Source organism: Ylistrum balloti, unplaced genomic scaffold (genome assembly GCF_031769215.1).
Source record: "Ylistrum balloti isolate Yb309-2 unplaced genomic scaffold, AGI_CSIRO_Ybal_v1 Utg370124, whole genome shotgun sequence".
Lineage (NCBI taxonomy): Eukaryota > Metazoa > Mollusca > Bivalvia > Pectinida > Pectinidae > Ylistrum > Ylistrum balloti.
In genome coordinates, this window is record NW_026782139.1 from 624,926 (window position 1) to 639,940 (window position 15,015).

At 35.8% G+C, this 15,015-nt stretch overlaps 1 protein-coding gene across 1 annotated transcript in view; it reads left to right on the forward strand.

Moving 5' to 3' along the window:
* LOC132550432 (dynein axonemal heavy chain 5-like) overlaps positions 1-15,015 on the forward strand; it is a 73,762-nt gene that overhangs the window by 34,363 nt on the left and 24,384 nt on the right. The window contains exons 29-52 of the mRNA XM_060214500.1: positions 238-478; positions 763-889; positions 1,225-1,451; positions 1,740-2,006; positions 2,569-2,697; positions 3,057-3,194; positions 3,334-3,558; positions 5,655-5,827; positions 6,056-6,234; positions 6,697-6,884; positions 7,133-7,327; positions 7,853-8,095; positions 8,733-9,032; positions 9,433-9,676; positions 9,993-10,105; positions 10,482-10,646; positions 10,997-11,113; positions 11,296-11,436; positions 11,692-11,802; positions 11,928-12,050; positions 12,388-12,630; positions 12,921-13,073; positions 13,467-13,607; positions 13,812-13,905. Of these exons, the coding sequence (XP_060070483.1) occupies positions 238-478; positions 763-889; positions 1,225-1,451; positions 1,740-2,006; positions 2,569-2,697; positions 3,057-3,194; positions 3,334-3,558; positions 5,655-5,827; positions 6,056-6,234; positions 6,697-6,884; positions 7,133-7,327; positions 7,853-8,095; positions 8,733-9,032; positions 9,433-9,676; positions 9,993-10,105; positions 10,482-10,646; positions 10,997-11,113; positions 11,296-11,436; positions 11,692-11,802; positions 11,928-12,050; positions 12,388-12,630; positions 12,921-13,073; positions 13,467-13,607; positions 13,812-13,905 (4,277 nt within the window). The remainder of the gene's footprint in view (positions 1-237; positions 479-762; positions 890-1,224; positions 1,452-1,739; positions 2,007-2,568; positions 2,698-3,056; positions 3,195-3,333; positions 3,559-5,654; positions 5,828-6,055; positions 6,235-6,696; positions 6,885-7,132; positions 7,328-7,852; positions 8,096-8,732; positions 9,033-9,432; positions 9,677-9,992; positions 10,106-10,481; positions 10,647-10,996; positions 11,114-11,295; positions 11,437-11,691; positions 11,803-11,927; positions 12,051-12,387; positions 12,631-12,920; positions 13,074-13,466; positions 13,608-13,811; positions 13,906-15,015) is intronic.

The following is a 15,015-nucleotide window of genomic DNA, read 5'->3' on the forward strand; positions in this document are numbered from 1 at the left end:
ATGAAGGTCACCTTTGAATAATGATTGGTCTATAAAGGCCATTTTTGAATAACAATACCTGTCTATAAAGGTCACCATTTATAAATAGTATTTTTGTCTCAATGTACTAAAGAAAAGAAACCTTTAGTATACATAGGGCATGTTTCCAAATAAATGGATGCCTTCCTTCATTTCAACCAGTTTTTAGGGTACTACATTCTTTGACAGAATTAATTAAATGTACTCTCTTGCCTGTAGATGCCGGAAGTTGCCCAAGGCTCTGAAGGAATGGCAGGCCTATGAAGAGTTGAAGAAGACAATTGATGACTTCAATGAGACATGTCCTCTACTTGAAATGATGGCCAACAAAGCTATGATGCCACGTCACTGGGAGCGCCTTGCTCAGATCACGGGACACACTTTCGACGTCGATGCTGATAACTTCCTTCTACGTAATCTAATGGAAGCTCCATTGCTGGAGAACAAAGAAGACATTGAGGTAATGGCGACGCCCACATCCAATATCAAGTGGGGCATACTGTATTTATCCGATAATAAGCACATGTCTGGCAGTAAGCCCACTCCTGTATGTTGCTATTCATTAAAAAAAGTTAGACACCAATGCTATTTCTTTGTCCAAGAGGATATGCAACTCCGTTAAAAGCATGATGTGGTTAAATTTGAAGTTTTTCAGATAATTAAGAATCCACTGGCAAGAATTAATATTTAAACTGATCATATATTTGTAAGGTAAATCATAACACAGTTTTTGTCTTTTTGTAGGATGTGTGTATCTCGGCGGTGAAAGAGAAGGACATTGAAGCCAAGCTGAAGGGTGTGGTCAATGACTGGAGTGGCCAGAACTTTCAGTTCTCTGGCTTCAAGAACAGGGGAGAACTTCTCCTGAAAGGTAATGTGTGGTCAAACAGAATAAAGGTATATGTTTCCTGAAAGGTTATGAACGGTTAGATTTATTGGAGAACAGAGCTAAACTGGTTTAACACTGGCCAGAAATAAATATCTTAAGAAAATACAGAAATAATGATTTACAGTATTTAACTATAAATGCCCAGCAATAAGCCCACCCAGACATGTTATAAACAGATGTTCATTGTGCTGTAATAAGAACTTTGAATAAGTGGTATGTTGACCTTCTTGGCTCACTGCCGTATCAAGTCAGTACTATCTATCTAATACCTTGCTAAATAAACATGCTCATTAGCATATCTGTTTCTTACCTGTCAGGTGACACAACGTCTGAGACGGTGGCATTGATGGAGGACAGCTTGATGGTGCTTGGGTCGTTGCTAAGCAACAGATACAATGCTCCATTCAAACCAAGGATCCAGGAATGGGTCCAGAAACTGACGGGGACAACAGAAATTATTGAGAACTGGCTCGTGGTGCAGAACTTGTGGATCTACCTAGAAGCTGTGTTTGTGGGCGGTGACATCGCCAAACAGCTACCACAGGTGATTTTATGTGAAACGATGCTGATCATTGTTTAGGGGGAGGTAACTCATAAATTACACTTACACCTGTTGTGGCAACTCTAAAGAAATGAAATTTTGAAAAAGTATTAATGTGGAGAAATAAATAAAATATTAGTGATTACTCTGGCAGGATATGGAGTTTGTTATCTCACTGATATATCTCAGTTGGTGTGACAAAACACTTTTAAGTAGCTGTGTACTATTTCATATTTGTTGGTTGATCTCTTTTTCAACTTGCTAACTTAAATTAAAATCTCCCTGATACAGGAAGCCAAGCGTTTCAGTAACATTGACAAGTCATGGATGAAGATCATGCAGCGAGCACATGAGAACCCCAATGTGGTGACATGCTGTGTAGGGGACGATACTCTAATGCAGCTCCTTCCCCATCTCCTGGAACAGCTTGAGATCTGTCAGAAATCCCTCACAGGATACCTAGAGAAGAAACGTCTCATCTTCCCCAGATTCTTCTTTGTCTCTGATCCTGCCTTGCTGGAAATTCTTGGGCAGGCCAGTGACTCACACACCATCCAGGTATAGACAGCACTTTGTAAGGAAATTCTACATCTGTCTGGTGCTCCTACAGTTGATTTGTATTTCCTGATAAATCTGAGTAAGAAAGCCAGAGATTGGTCATGTGTTAGGTTATCTATCAATCAGCATGGATTTCTTAAATTTGCTGTTTTTGTTATGAAACAATTCAAGTGCATCCATTCAGGGTCAGCAGATTTCATTGTTTTTAGTTTAAAACTTCTTTACATCTGTCAGTATCAGTATTAAAGGCACTTAACCTCATTGAAAGTATTTATAAGTTATAAGATAAAACTGAATGGAAAATGTGTATAAAGTAGAAAGTTATAATGTTAACACTAACACAACAAAAAAGACTGAAGAAAACCAAAAATTTTTAAATTACAAAGCCTTTGAAATTCTGAATTCGACCTTTAATAGGCACACTAATGACACAGTTTATACATGATATGTATACATTTTCTGTACAGTTTCACGCTAGTTTTATCACTGTTAGACACAAGTTGTAGTATTATGGTCCTTGGCAGTATTTCATTTTAATTTTCTGTGACTACTCTGCTTGTAGAATCACCTACTGTCTGTGTTTGACAACACAAGACTTGTGACATTTGATGACAAAGTATATGACAAGATTCTCTCCCTTAACTCCCAGGAGGGAGAGAATGTGCCCCTGGAGGAACCAGTCATGGCACAGGTAAGTCTTAGTAGTGCTAGAGATCAAACCAGAAACCTTTATCTTACTGGTATTATGCTCAGTTGATAGAACTGAAAGAAGGTCCCTGTAGCTTCAATAATGATTGGTCAACTTTCAAAGATGATTTAAATGAAAAAAAAATGTGCATATTAATGTGGATATTATCTAAATGTGATAATATTGAATCAAAGGACTCGAGGATTATATCATTCAAAATGAATAAGTAATAAGGTATAAATAATACATGAAAAAGAAATTTATCTAAAGGAAGAGGGCCAGATCCTGCCCACATATCATTATTTATTCTAGAACAACATGGAGATGTGGTAGGGATTAATGATTTTTCATCTTGGTTTCAGGGTAATGTGGAGATCTGGCTGGGCGACCTGTTAAAGTGCTCCAGAAGGTCTGTCCATTCTGTTATCCGATCTGCATCTGTGTCCATCGGAGACTCAAATTTCAAGCTCGTGGAGTTTGAGAACATGTTTCCAGCCCAGGTAACACATTACAACACTACCTAACTTAATGGAAATTCTTTTATTTTCTTGTGTGAGGAATTTTTATACTTTAATGAGTATTAACAAGTTGGTGTTTTGACTCTTTGTTCAGTCTATCAGTTGTGTATTTGATTTTCAGGTTGGACTCCTGGGTCTACAAATGATTTGGACGAGGGATTCCGAGGACGCCCTGAACAATGCTCGTACTGACAAAAAAATCATGGTCAACACCAACCAGAAATTCCTTGACATCCTGAACGAGCTCATTGCCATGACAACTGAGGATCTGACTAAAATCGAGAGGACAAAATATGAAACTCTCATTACTATTCATGTGCATCAAAAGGACATCTTTGACGACCTGGTAAAACGATAGCTCTACTGCCCTGTCCCCAGGCAATTTATCCTCACAAGAATTTTTTGAGCACTAAGGATGAATTAATGTTAAATTCATCAGAAATGCATGTGAAATTCCTGTGGAGCCAAAGTTGCTTGTGAGACAAATAGAGATGGCTAAATAACCTCACAATATTTTTGGACTCAAAAAATTATCTTTAACATTCAAGGTAGTCTTCCCAACCCAAGATTATCAGATATAATACTGTATAAGAAAACTATCTGGAATACAATATTTGATGGTCTCATTAAGAACAAATCTGATACCAACATTTTCAATGCAGAAGTATTTTGAAATGTTATTTTCTTGTCCAGCTTGATTTTATAATCTAGATATGAAATGAAAAATTTCTTTAGAAAATAACTTCTGACAAGAATGTAATGAAATTGAGCAAGAATCCAATGATATTGTAAGGTGTGTTTAGCAGCTACATTTGTGAAGAGAATCCTTTCCAAAGGAATAAATATTGATGTCTTACCAGAGATATTTTATGTAAATGTAAGTGTCTCTACCTGGAATCAAGCATTTTCTATATTCTTATACTTACTCATATATACACGATTTACAAATGATATGTAATTGGAGGGTAATGGAGAATTGCTATTATGGTTGAAAACAGCTGTAAATCCAGGTAGATGCTTACATCAGCAAAGAATTATTCTGGTATTTCTCAAAAAGAACAATTTGATATCTCTTCAAGAAATGTTGGATGTGATTTGATTTGATTTGTCAATTATGTACCTAGTATGTAAAATGTCTTGTCAAGCTTCAGACTGTCCTTAACAAGTGACAGTTACTTCCCTTGGATTCCATCCTAGCTCTGACATTGATAGTTTCAGTTGTGCAGGCGTTTTATTTGAGATAGATAGAGAGTTATCTCCCCTACTCTTGACATATAGATCTTGATAGATTGATATTTATCTCCCTTTGTTGTGTGTCCATTGGCTAAGTCAAGACTTGCTTTGTAACGAGTAATTATTCGTTCCCTGGGTAACTCTTAAGCTGAGATCAGACATTCATATTTAATGTAGAGGAATCTCCCCTTATTTTTAGGTATCAATACTGGCAGTTCATCTTAGTGATTGTGTAGCTAATGGTGGAGCTTTATGATAACTATAGAGTGATCTCCCCTTGCTTCTAGACATTTACTATGTAGTTCTCCTTTGCTTAAAACTACCTAAGGTGAGAGCTTTACAATTACAGCAGAGTGATACCCTCTGGGGAAGAAAGAAAGTTAAACTTTTGTAATTCTGAAGCTACAAACCAAGACATTTTATATATGGGATGATGATTGACTGTACCCTAGCCTATGGGCTGGCAGTAATTTATCAGTTTATCAGTAATGTTGTACCAGGTTGCTTGCCAGATGTACATGTAAAAGCATATGGGTGTCAGAGGTACCAAGTCAACTTCAGGGACTTTCTCCTTGTCATTGAATGTCCCGCAGAAGTTGTGCTTGCTGTGTTGTATTGTGTATTTCACAACTTATATCTTTTTGATTCTAGACCAAATCAGTATATTCCACCTGGAATTTCCTATATCATATCTATATATTATACAGATCAGTTTCCGATATATATTTCATATTACATCATTTATTGCAAAAACTATCAGAGGCACAGTTTTATGCTAGTTAACAGAGATATCTTTGTATACTGAGCACACATACACTACAGTATTTGTGAGATCACTCAGCACCTAGACTGCCAGACAGTGTTTATTTCTACAGGAAGCATTGTTTAACTGATTGTCTTTGATATCTAGATGTTGATTATATTGTACTCTGAAGCAGCTAAGGGCTCTGGTTTGTCAATTTGACATTCATTTGCTTGATTCTTTTTCAATATTTTGATATTTTTAAGGTCATCTTTACTATTTTTAGAAAATCATTATCAGAATTCTGGTGGCTTCCTTTCATGAGTTTCAAGCTTCATGCACATGGCCATCTTTCACTGTTTACAATGCCTGAAGTATTCTTTAAAAAGTTATCCATAGTATATTAATTATTATGAAATACATTTCAAAATTTAATTTTTCTAATACCTAGTTTATTTTTTGTCCAGGTGAAAATGCACATCAGGTCTCCTGGAGACTTTGAATGGCTGAAGCAATCTCGCTTCTACTTCAAAGAGGATACTGACCAGTGTATCATCTCCATCACTGATGTCGACTTTATCTACCAGAACGAATTCCTGGGGTGTACTGAGCGTCTTGTCATCACCCCACTTACTGACAGGTAAAAATATTTAGGCACTTAATGTGGAAAAATTGCTGACGAAAGAAATATTTCTATTCTTTGACAATTTGAAATGTCTGAGTGTTAGATAATGAAAAAATATTTTGAAGAATAATTTGTGCAAACAAGCAAATTTTTGGAATTGAAAATTCTGAATATCGATACGATAAAAAGAAATTTGTTTAGCTGTTGAGAACTGAGTTTCACATAATGTCTTACCTTTGATAGATGTTACATCACACTGTCCCAGGCCCTAGGCATGTCGCTCGGTGGGGCCCCTGCTGGCCCTGCGGGTACAGGCAAGACAGAGACTACCAAGGACATGGGACGTTGTCTCGGAAAATATGTAGTAGTCTTCAACTGCTCTGATCAGATGGACTATAGAGGTCTTGGTCGTATCTACAAAGGTCAGTTTGTATATTACTTAGTGTTATAAAGACTACTTATGTTAACTTAACATGTTAATTTCTGTGATGATCAGACTTTGTTTCACAAACGTAAATGTATAATAGATTTCCTTATCAAAGTGATCAAGGAAATTTCTTTTGGAAGAGGCCTGTCCATTATGTAAATCTACAAATAATAATAATCTTGATGCAGAACGGAAAATATTGTCACAAATTTGACATTAAACTGTCGGTCAAATAAAATGTCTCCCACATATTCTGACATTAAGCTTTCGGTCAAATAAAATGTCTCCCACATATTCTGACATCCTTTTCAGTCCAACGATAAAGTGATCCATGAAATAAAAAATCCAAAATGGTTTGCTCTCTTGAACCTGATTGGTTTGTCATATGAGGTTGCAGATTAGAAAGTTTTCATTTTTATCTATAAACATGTGAATATTTTCCATGTTGTGTTTGTAGGTTTGGCACAGTCAGGCTCCTGGGGCTGCTTTGACGAGTTTAATCGTATTGAGCTTCCTGTGCTTTCTGTGGCCGCCCAGCAGATCGCCATTGTACTGCAGTGTAAGAAAGAGCGCAAACCCAACTTTATTTTCACTGACGGGGACAATGTAGACATGGACACAGAGTTTGGCATCTTTTTGACCATGGTAAGTAGTTGTACAGTAAGGGTGTCACAATTTGTCCCACAAGTACTAAGCTTGGTAAAGGTGCCACCATTTGTCCAAGCTTATCAGAAGGACAATTCTTATCACTGGTCCAGCCAGTTAAACTGTTGTTACAGTGATACATGAAAATGGCCTTGACTTTTCTTTCTGAACCAGTCAAACCATGTGGACATTGATACACAAAAAATATGTATTGTCATAAATCAAATTTTCTTATGTTTGTTTTATAGAACCCAGGTTATGCTGGTCGTCAGGAGTTGCCAGAGAATCTCAAAATCAACTTCCGTACCGTGGCCATGATGGTGCCAGACCGGGCTATCATTATCCGTGTCAAGCTGGCCAGTTGTGGTTTCATGCAGAACATTGTGCTCTCCAAGAAATTCTTCACTCTTTACAAACTTTGCGAGGAACAGCTTACCAAGCAGGTAACAACATCTACATCCACACCTTTTTGTTACTGATTTTGAAGACACTTCTAGTCAGATTTTTTTTCAGAAATGTATATGATACTTTTAGGATAGTAGAAGACAGAAGTAACAGTGATTCTGTCAGTTCCTAGACTACCTTGTGATACTAGGTTCAGAGCATTTGTAATGGCGATACACTGTAGTATGATAAATGCTTGAACAAGTAGTGATTAAGTTTCACTGTCAGTTTATAAATGCTAAGCTATTTTTCTATGAGTAGAGAAAGGAATCTTGAGTGTAAAGAATATCCTTCCATACTCAGTTTCCAAATGTCAGTTCTTTAAATTCTAAAAAAGACAAAATTATCTCAAAATAATTTTTTTACTATTTTCATGAACATAATTGGTTCAACATTGTAATTTTTCATTTTTATTTTTATAACCTTTGGGACATTTCTTGTAACTAAGAAAGTCTTTACAATTAATGAAAAATAATTAAGTTGTACTGACAAAGAAAAATCATCACAAGTAAAATTTCTTTCAGGTCCATTATGATTTTGGTCTGCGTAATATTTTGTCTGTGTTGCGTACACTTGGAGCGTTCAAGAGAGCGAACCCCGAGGATCCCGAGACAACAATTGTGATGAGAGTTTTGAGGGACATGAACTTGTCCAAACTGGTGGACGAGGACGAGCCTTTGTTCATGTCTTTGATTGATGATCTCTTCCCTGGCATCACCCTTGACAAGGCTGGTTATCCTGAGATGGAAGCTGCCATTGAGAAGGAGGTAGGATGACCCATTAGTCCGTTGTTTACCATTCACAGTGTTTAGTTTGCTTGTATTTACAATACTTATCGCACATTAAATCTAAGTCTGGTATTAAGCCTACTCATGACTTACAGTTCTGCAAAATTACAGACAAGTGTCATTTCATTGTCCTGTAATAAGCCCACCTCTGGACAATGATAATGTTTCCCTGGGCTTAGTGAAGGATAAATACAACACCTAATAGAACCTGTACAAGAAAATTAAGAGATTTGTAAAAAAAAATTTGATAAATTTTGCAACAGAAGGATTAAGAGATCTGAAAATATCCAAAACTTAATTTACCCAAAATACAGTGATTAAAAGTGCTTTATGCTAATTAGAAATCATCTTTAGTCTTGATTTCTTTTACTTGGTGAGCTTTTCGTTTACTGTGACCAAATGGCCAAAGAAGAGAATTCAAGAATGTGAAAAACTGTTTAGAGAAGACTTTAAATGATTGTTCTGATAACCAACATGGTGGTGGGTGTGATATTTTTAGTTAAATTTCAAAAGGTCTTTGGTTTCTTGTTTGATAACTTACTTCCTACAGATATGATGATATGAATCAGTACATGCTTGGGTTGCACATGATTAAATTAACTTTGTCTATGTGAAGGTGTCCGAGGGTGGACTGATCAACCATGCTCCCTGGATTCTGAAATTGATTCAGCTGTTTGAGACCCAGCGTGTGCGTCACGGAATGATGACACTTGGACCCACTGGAGCTGGGAAGACCAAGTGTATCCACACGCTGATGAAAGCCATGACTGACTGCGGTGCCCCCCACAAGGAGATGAGGATGAACCCGAAAGCCATCACTGCACCACAGATGTTTGGTCGTCTGGACGTAGCAACCAATGACTGGACGGATGGTATCTTCTCTACCTTGTGGAGGAGAACACACAAAACCAAAAAGGTATGGAGAATATTTCCTCACATCAGGGTATCCTTCTAGCTATGGTCAGCAGTCTTCTAGCTGCAATAAATATTCTGTCTATGACATTCAAAGGGCTAACATTGATAAATTTTCAAATTTATTCATTCATAAAACATTGAAAATGCATTTTACTATACTATTTATACGATTTTTCCATTGGACCTTTTTGTTGTTAACATTTAAAGTAATAATTTCAGAAATATAGTAATTTTTTCTAATTTTACCTGTAATAATTTCTGTAATGGTGTAATTTTTTCTAATTTTATCTAATGATATTACTTACATTTAAAGTAATAATTTCTAATTTCATCTAATGTTATTACTTACATACCTATAAAGTAATAATTTCTGATTTTGGTTGATGGTTTGACTTTGACAGGGTGACCATGTGTGGCTTGTGCTGGATGGACCAGTCGACGCCATCTGGATTGAAAACTTAAACTCTGTCCTGGATGATAACAAAACCTTGACTCTGGCCAACGGTGATCGTATCCCCATGGCACCCAACTGTAAGATCATCTTTGAGGTGCACAACATCGACAATGCATCACCTGCCACTGTGTCTAGAAACGGCATGGTGTTCATGTCCAGTTCTATCATGGACTGGAATCCCATCCTGAGAGGTGAGCTTATCTTTGGTACACAGAGCCTAAAGAGCTTGTAATTGAATCCTTGGTATCGTATAACCATTACCTGGTACTGTGGGTACCTTTTTCATGCAATCAAATTTAAGTGTAATATCGATTTTGAACAAATGAGGACAATGAATTAGAATATTTTCGATGAAGACATTATTATTAGTGCAATCATAGTTTAGTTTGATATTTTTATCGCAAAAAGTGCTTGCATAAGATTACCATGAAAATAAGTAAGCTTTCAGGATTTTAAGGAAAAAAGACAAAAAAATATCATTCCATTTTGATAACTTTCTTTCCACAGGATGGTTGTTGACGAGACCAGCCAATCAACAGGACACTATATTTGAAGCCTTTGAAAGCACTTTCCCTCAGGCGTACACATACAGCATGCAGTCCCTGTGGCCCAAGATGCCAGTAAGGACCCAGTTTTCCTGCTATTGTGATGTAGACAGTTTTTAAGTGCATCTATATACGCATATATACATATATAATTCATTGTGTTGTTTTTTTCTGATGACTCTTAGTATTGTGTTAAAACTTTTTTCTATAAACACCATTGAAAGATTTAGATTTTTTTTTGTGTTTGACACCAAAAATATCTGAGGATACTTATGACAAATGCAATCTGTCTACACTATTTTTGGCAGCTTCTTTTTTGTAGAGTATGGGAATGGAAGATATACAGGAAATGTGTTGATAGACTATTTAGATACAGTTATATAGCCAAATCTCCCATCTTTTTAATGTGCAGGTTATATGAAAATTGTGCAAAACAATGTTTTTTTTTTAGATTCTTGAGTGTATGTACATCAGGCAGGCTATTGACCTCCTAGAGGGACTTATCCCAAGAGGAGAGGAAGGAAAGGACATTAAGCCTGATCACCTGAAAAGGCTAATTGTCTTCTCCATCATGTGGTCTGTTGGGGCTCTGCTCGAACTAGACGACAGGAAAAAGGTAAGCACAAAGCATATATAAATGATATTAGATGGCAATAATCAATTTGGGGGTACGATACAGGAAGGGGATGGGGGAGGGTGTTTTTGACTGTTTGGTTTGTGATATATTGAATTAATTGTACAACTGAAAAATAAATTGGATAGAGATGCCAAGTTTTACGATTGGACTTAACTGTAAAAAGTTACATAAACATGAATAAAACATTACATATTTTGTTCAGATTTGACCAATGCAAGTTTCTTATCCCTGCTGTTGCTCAGTATGTGAATTTAGTAAATAGAAAAAAAATGTTGAGAAGAAAGGCATCACAGATATTTATCATTTCTAACTTTGGTGTCTATTTACAGATTCAAGAATTCTTACAAACCAATAGTGAACTGCCATTACCATCGATATCAGATGATGACACCATCTTTGAGTTTATGGTTGGAGAGAACGGTCAGTGGGAACACTGGTCTGGCAGGGTAGGTAACTCCGGTGTAGTAAGCATAACATATCTATGTACTGGCAATAATCTTTACAAGTTATCCAGCTCACATTAATCACTGTTGTTGACCTAGATGGAAGGTTTTCGCTGTTCAAGGAAACAGTACCTTTGGCAAACTTTCATGGTCTGTAAGATTAAGATGGAAGGTTTCCTTTGCAGGTACCAGAGTATGTTTATCCGGATGACAACATTCCAGAGTACACCTCTATCCTGGTACCTAATGTGGATAACTGCAGGACAGATTTCCTCATCAGCACCATCTCCAAGCAAGAAAAGTGTGTCCTGCTCATTGGTGAACAGGTAATTCTGTTAAAAAATATTACTGAAGAATCGAAATAGAAATTTGGATATATGGGGAAAACAGGTTTACATAATTTCAATTATGTATGCATAAAAATGAAATGTTTACATACCTTGACACTTGTTAGGATATTCTATACCACAAAATGTAGAACTATGTAAAGAAGCTGTTTGAATAGAGAAAATGCAGTGTTAGAAATTACATGATAATATTTCTTTTTATTTATGTTTTCACTCTGCTGTTTGTGTCCTTAGGGAACTGCCAAAACTGTCATGGTCCAGGGATACTGCAACAAGTTTGACCCAGAATTGCACCTTTTCAAGAGTCTGAATTTCTCCAGTGCCACCCAGCCAATCATGTTCCAGGTAACAAACAGGAGCAATTCTGATTGGTCCTTGCATTTTCACTGAAAAAAATGCTCCACTTTTCAGCTATTAAGAAAACCTTTGTCCAAGTTTTTCCTGCTTAATATGTTTGTTGTATATTTCAGAGAACTATTGAAGGGTATGTGGATAAGCGTATGGGTACAACATATGGTCCACCAGCTGGAAGGAAGATGACTGTGTTTGTTGATGACATCAACATGCCAACAATCAACAACTGGGGAGATCAGGTAGGGGAGATAACCATGTTTAGTCTCTTATCAAGAATCTGTAGAATGAATTACAAGTGCATATATCATATCAAATAGGCATGTTTTAGAATTCTTTTGTTGTCCCAACAGCCTATATCTGAAACATCGTGTTTAAGATGATTGCTCTTGAAAGATAATATATTTTGTCTTTAACTTCAAATTGTCATTTACCAAAAAGCAGCATTTTCTGTTTAAATTGTATTTCATTTTGAATGCAAGATGACGTCTGATTGGGAGATCAAGTTGACTTTGATCTGTTAACAAGCTCTATTGTTAGCTGTTTGTAGAAGTGTATCTGTTCAAGTTCAATTTTTAGATTACCAACGAGATCACACGTCAGATGATGGAGGTGAAGGGATTCTACAACCTAGAGAAGCCTGGAGAGTTTATCAACATTGTAGATATACAGATGATTGCCGCCATGATCCACCCTGGAGGTGGAAGAAATGACATTCCATCACGTCTCAAGCGACAATTTTCTGTGTTCAATTGTTGCTTACCTTCCAATGCTTCTATTGACAAAGTTTTTGCCACTATTGGTAGTGGATACTTCATCAGCGTAAGTTTGGTTTACTAGTTCTCACTAAAAACCAGCTGTAAAAACCAGCTGTCTGCTAGGCTATCTTTGTATTCTAAACTCGGATACATTTTTTAACTCTGCTTCCTCTAGGTATAAAGCATGTCTGTTTTCTCTGAAACACGAATCTCTTCCCAATTTCACAGAAAATATTTCCAAATATTAAAAGAAAATTATGGACTTGGGTTCTTTTCAGATAAACTGTTAATGAGATAGTAAGACTAAGTTGAAAAGTTGTTCCTAAAAAATGGTATGTTGTTCTGTTATTGCAGAAACGAGGCTTCATAAATGATGTGTCAGAACTGGTCCATACTCTGGTGCCAGCCACCAGGAAGCTCTGGCAAAGGGTGAAAGTCAAGATGTTGCCCACTCCAGCCAAATTCCACTATGTCTTTAATCTGCGTGATCTCAGCCGTATATGGCAGGTATGTTATCATTGCGTACCATTTTTTCAGCATATAGAAGTTTAGTGTTTCCAAAAGACACTTGATCAAGTTTGAAACTATGTCATGGAGAAGAAAATGTTTGAAAAATGTATCGCTTTTGGAGGAAAAAAAGAAAATTTAAAAAAAAAGAAAATCTTGTTAAATGAAGAGGTTGTCTTGAAAATCAAAAACAGAATTTTGTATGAGTGTGGAAAAAAGCTGAACTTAATTCTTCTAGCTAATAGATACAATTTTAAAACATATTTGATGAATTCAGACACATTTCTAGATTTGTAAGAACGGTATATCTGCTGCCATTTTAGTGCATTACGTGTATGTATGGCTGCATAATCAAATATCACAAAAAATAAGAAAATTTTTCTCCTTTGACAGGGTATGTTGAATACCACAGATGAAGTTGTGACCAGTGTGAAAGTGATGATGTCACTGTGGAAACACGAATGCTACCGTGTCATTGCCGACAGATTTACAGAAATGACTGACAAAGATTGGTTTGAGAAAACCATCAAACAGGTAAAGATATTGAATAAGGAGAATAATAGTTTCAGTGAAAGCTGAATGATTTATTAAAAGAAGAAAAAAAATGGATTATCTTTAATTATTTAAAAAAAACTTGAATATATACTTGTTATCTTATGTTAGCATTGCACATTTTTGATTTAGATCAAAATTAGGAAATCATGAGGTTTGTGTTTGATTGCCATCCCCTTGTTTTAGGTGGCTGAAGAGGAGTGTGGCTCTGCAGCCTTCAATGAGATGGATGAAGAACCATACTTCGTGGACTTCCTACGAGAGGCTCCAGAGATTACAGGTAAAAATTAAAACAGTCAAAGATCTTGGTAGTGCTTAATTACCATATAACTTATCAATTCTTATCGTGAGAATTCCAGATTATGTGTGAAAAAGTCAGTTGATGTGCATAATATTAACCTCTGTGTTTATGAGAATCTGATTAACAACGTATACTGATCAGTACTAATCAATGTATTATGCATTTCTAACTTCTAAACTATTCAAAGATTAATACATTTCACTTATATACCGAAATAAAATGTTGGGCATTTGGGGAAATAGGGTCCAGTTCATCTTTATAATGGAATGTCCAGTTGAATTTTCAAATTTAATTTTGAGAAATTCTTTGAAAGAATTTTCATTTTTTTTTTTTATGTACATAGGGTGAAGGAACAATTGTGATTTTTAGGGCTGGAATATTTCTAAAGTAAATCAACTTAAGATTTTTCGTGCAGAAGCGATTTATAAAGAAAATCACAAATATCAGAAATACAACCAATAATGAAGTGCTTTCGAACACCATAACCTTTCTGTGATTAGCTAGCTTTACTAAAGAGAACTTGCCTTTAGCTCCATTGGTTGAATAGTAAACCAGAGGTCCTGGGTGCCATCACTGCATTGATATATATGACCTGTGTCACAATGGCACACATATAACATTTTGATATATTTCCTATGAATTTCAAACTATCATGCACACTACAGGAGGTAAGTCGTTTGTCTCGGGACACACTTGTATTTTACCTTAGTCTATCTGTATTTGGTTATTAGTTCTGTACTGTAATCAAGTTAAAATCCTGTGTACGTTGTTCAGCATTCTGAAGTTATTTCTAAAATATTTTTGTCTTTGATTTCCAAAAATTATCAAATTTAAATTATAATAAGTTTTTTTTATTTATTTATTGTTTTTTGTTAAAATCAAAACATATATTGAAATATGAAATCTAAGACTTTTGATAACTATGTGTATCTTATGTATAACATTTGATTTTAAGTAAGCTTGCAAAAAGGGTGTGTGAAAAAAATGATATCAGATTGAAGAATATTTGCTTTTTTACATTCTATGATTAGTAAGTCTTGATAAGAAGTAAATTAAAAGGTTATTGAAATTAGATGTGGTTGTGACCTT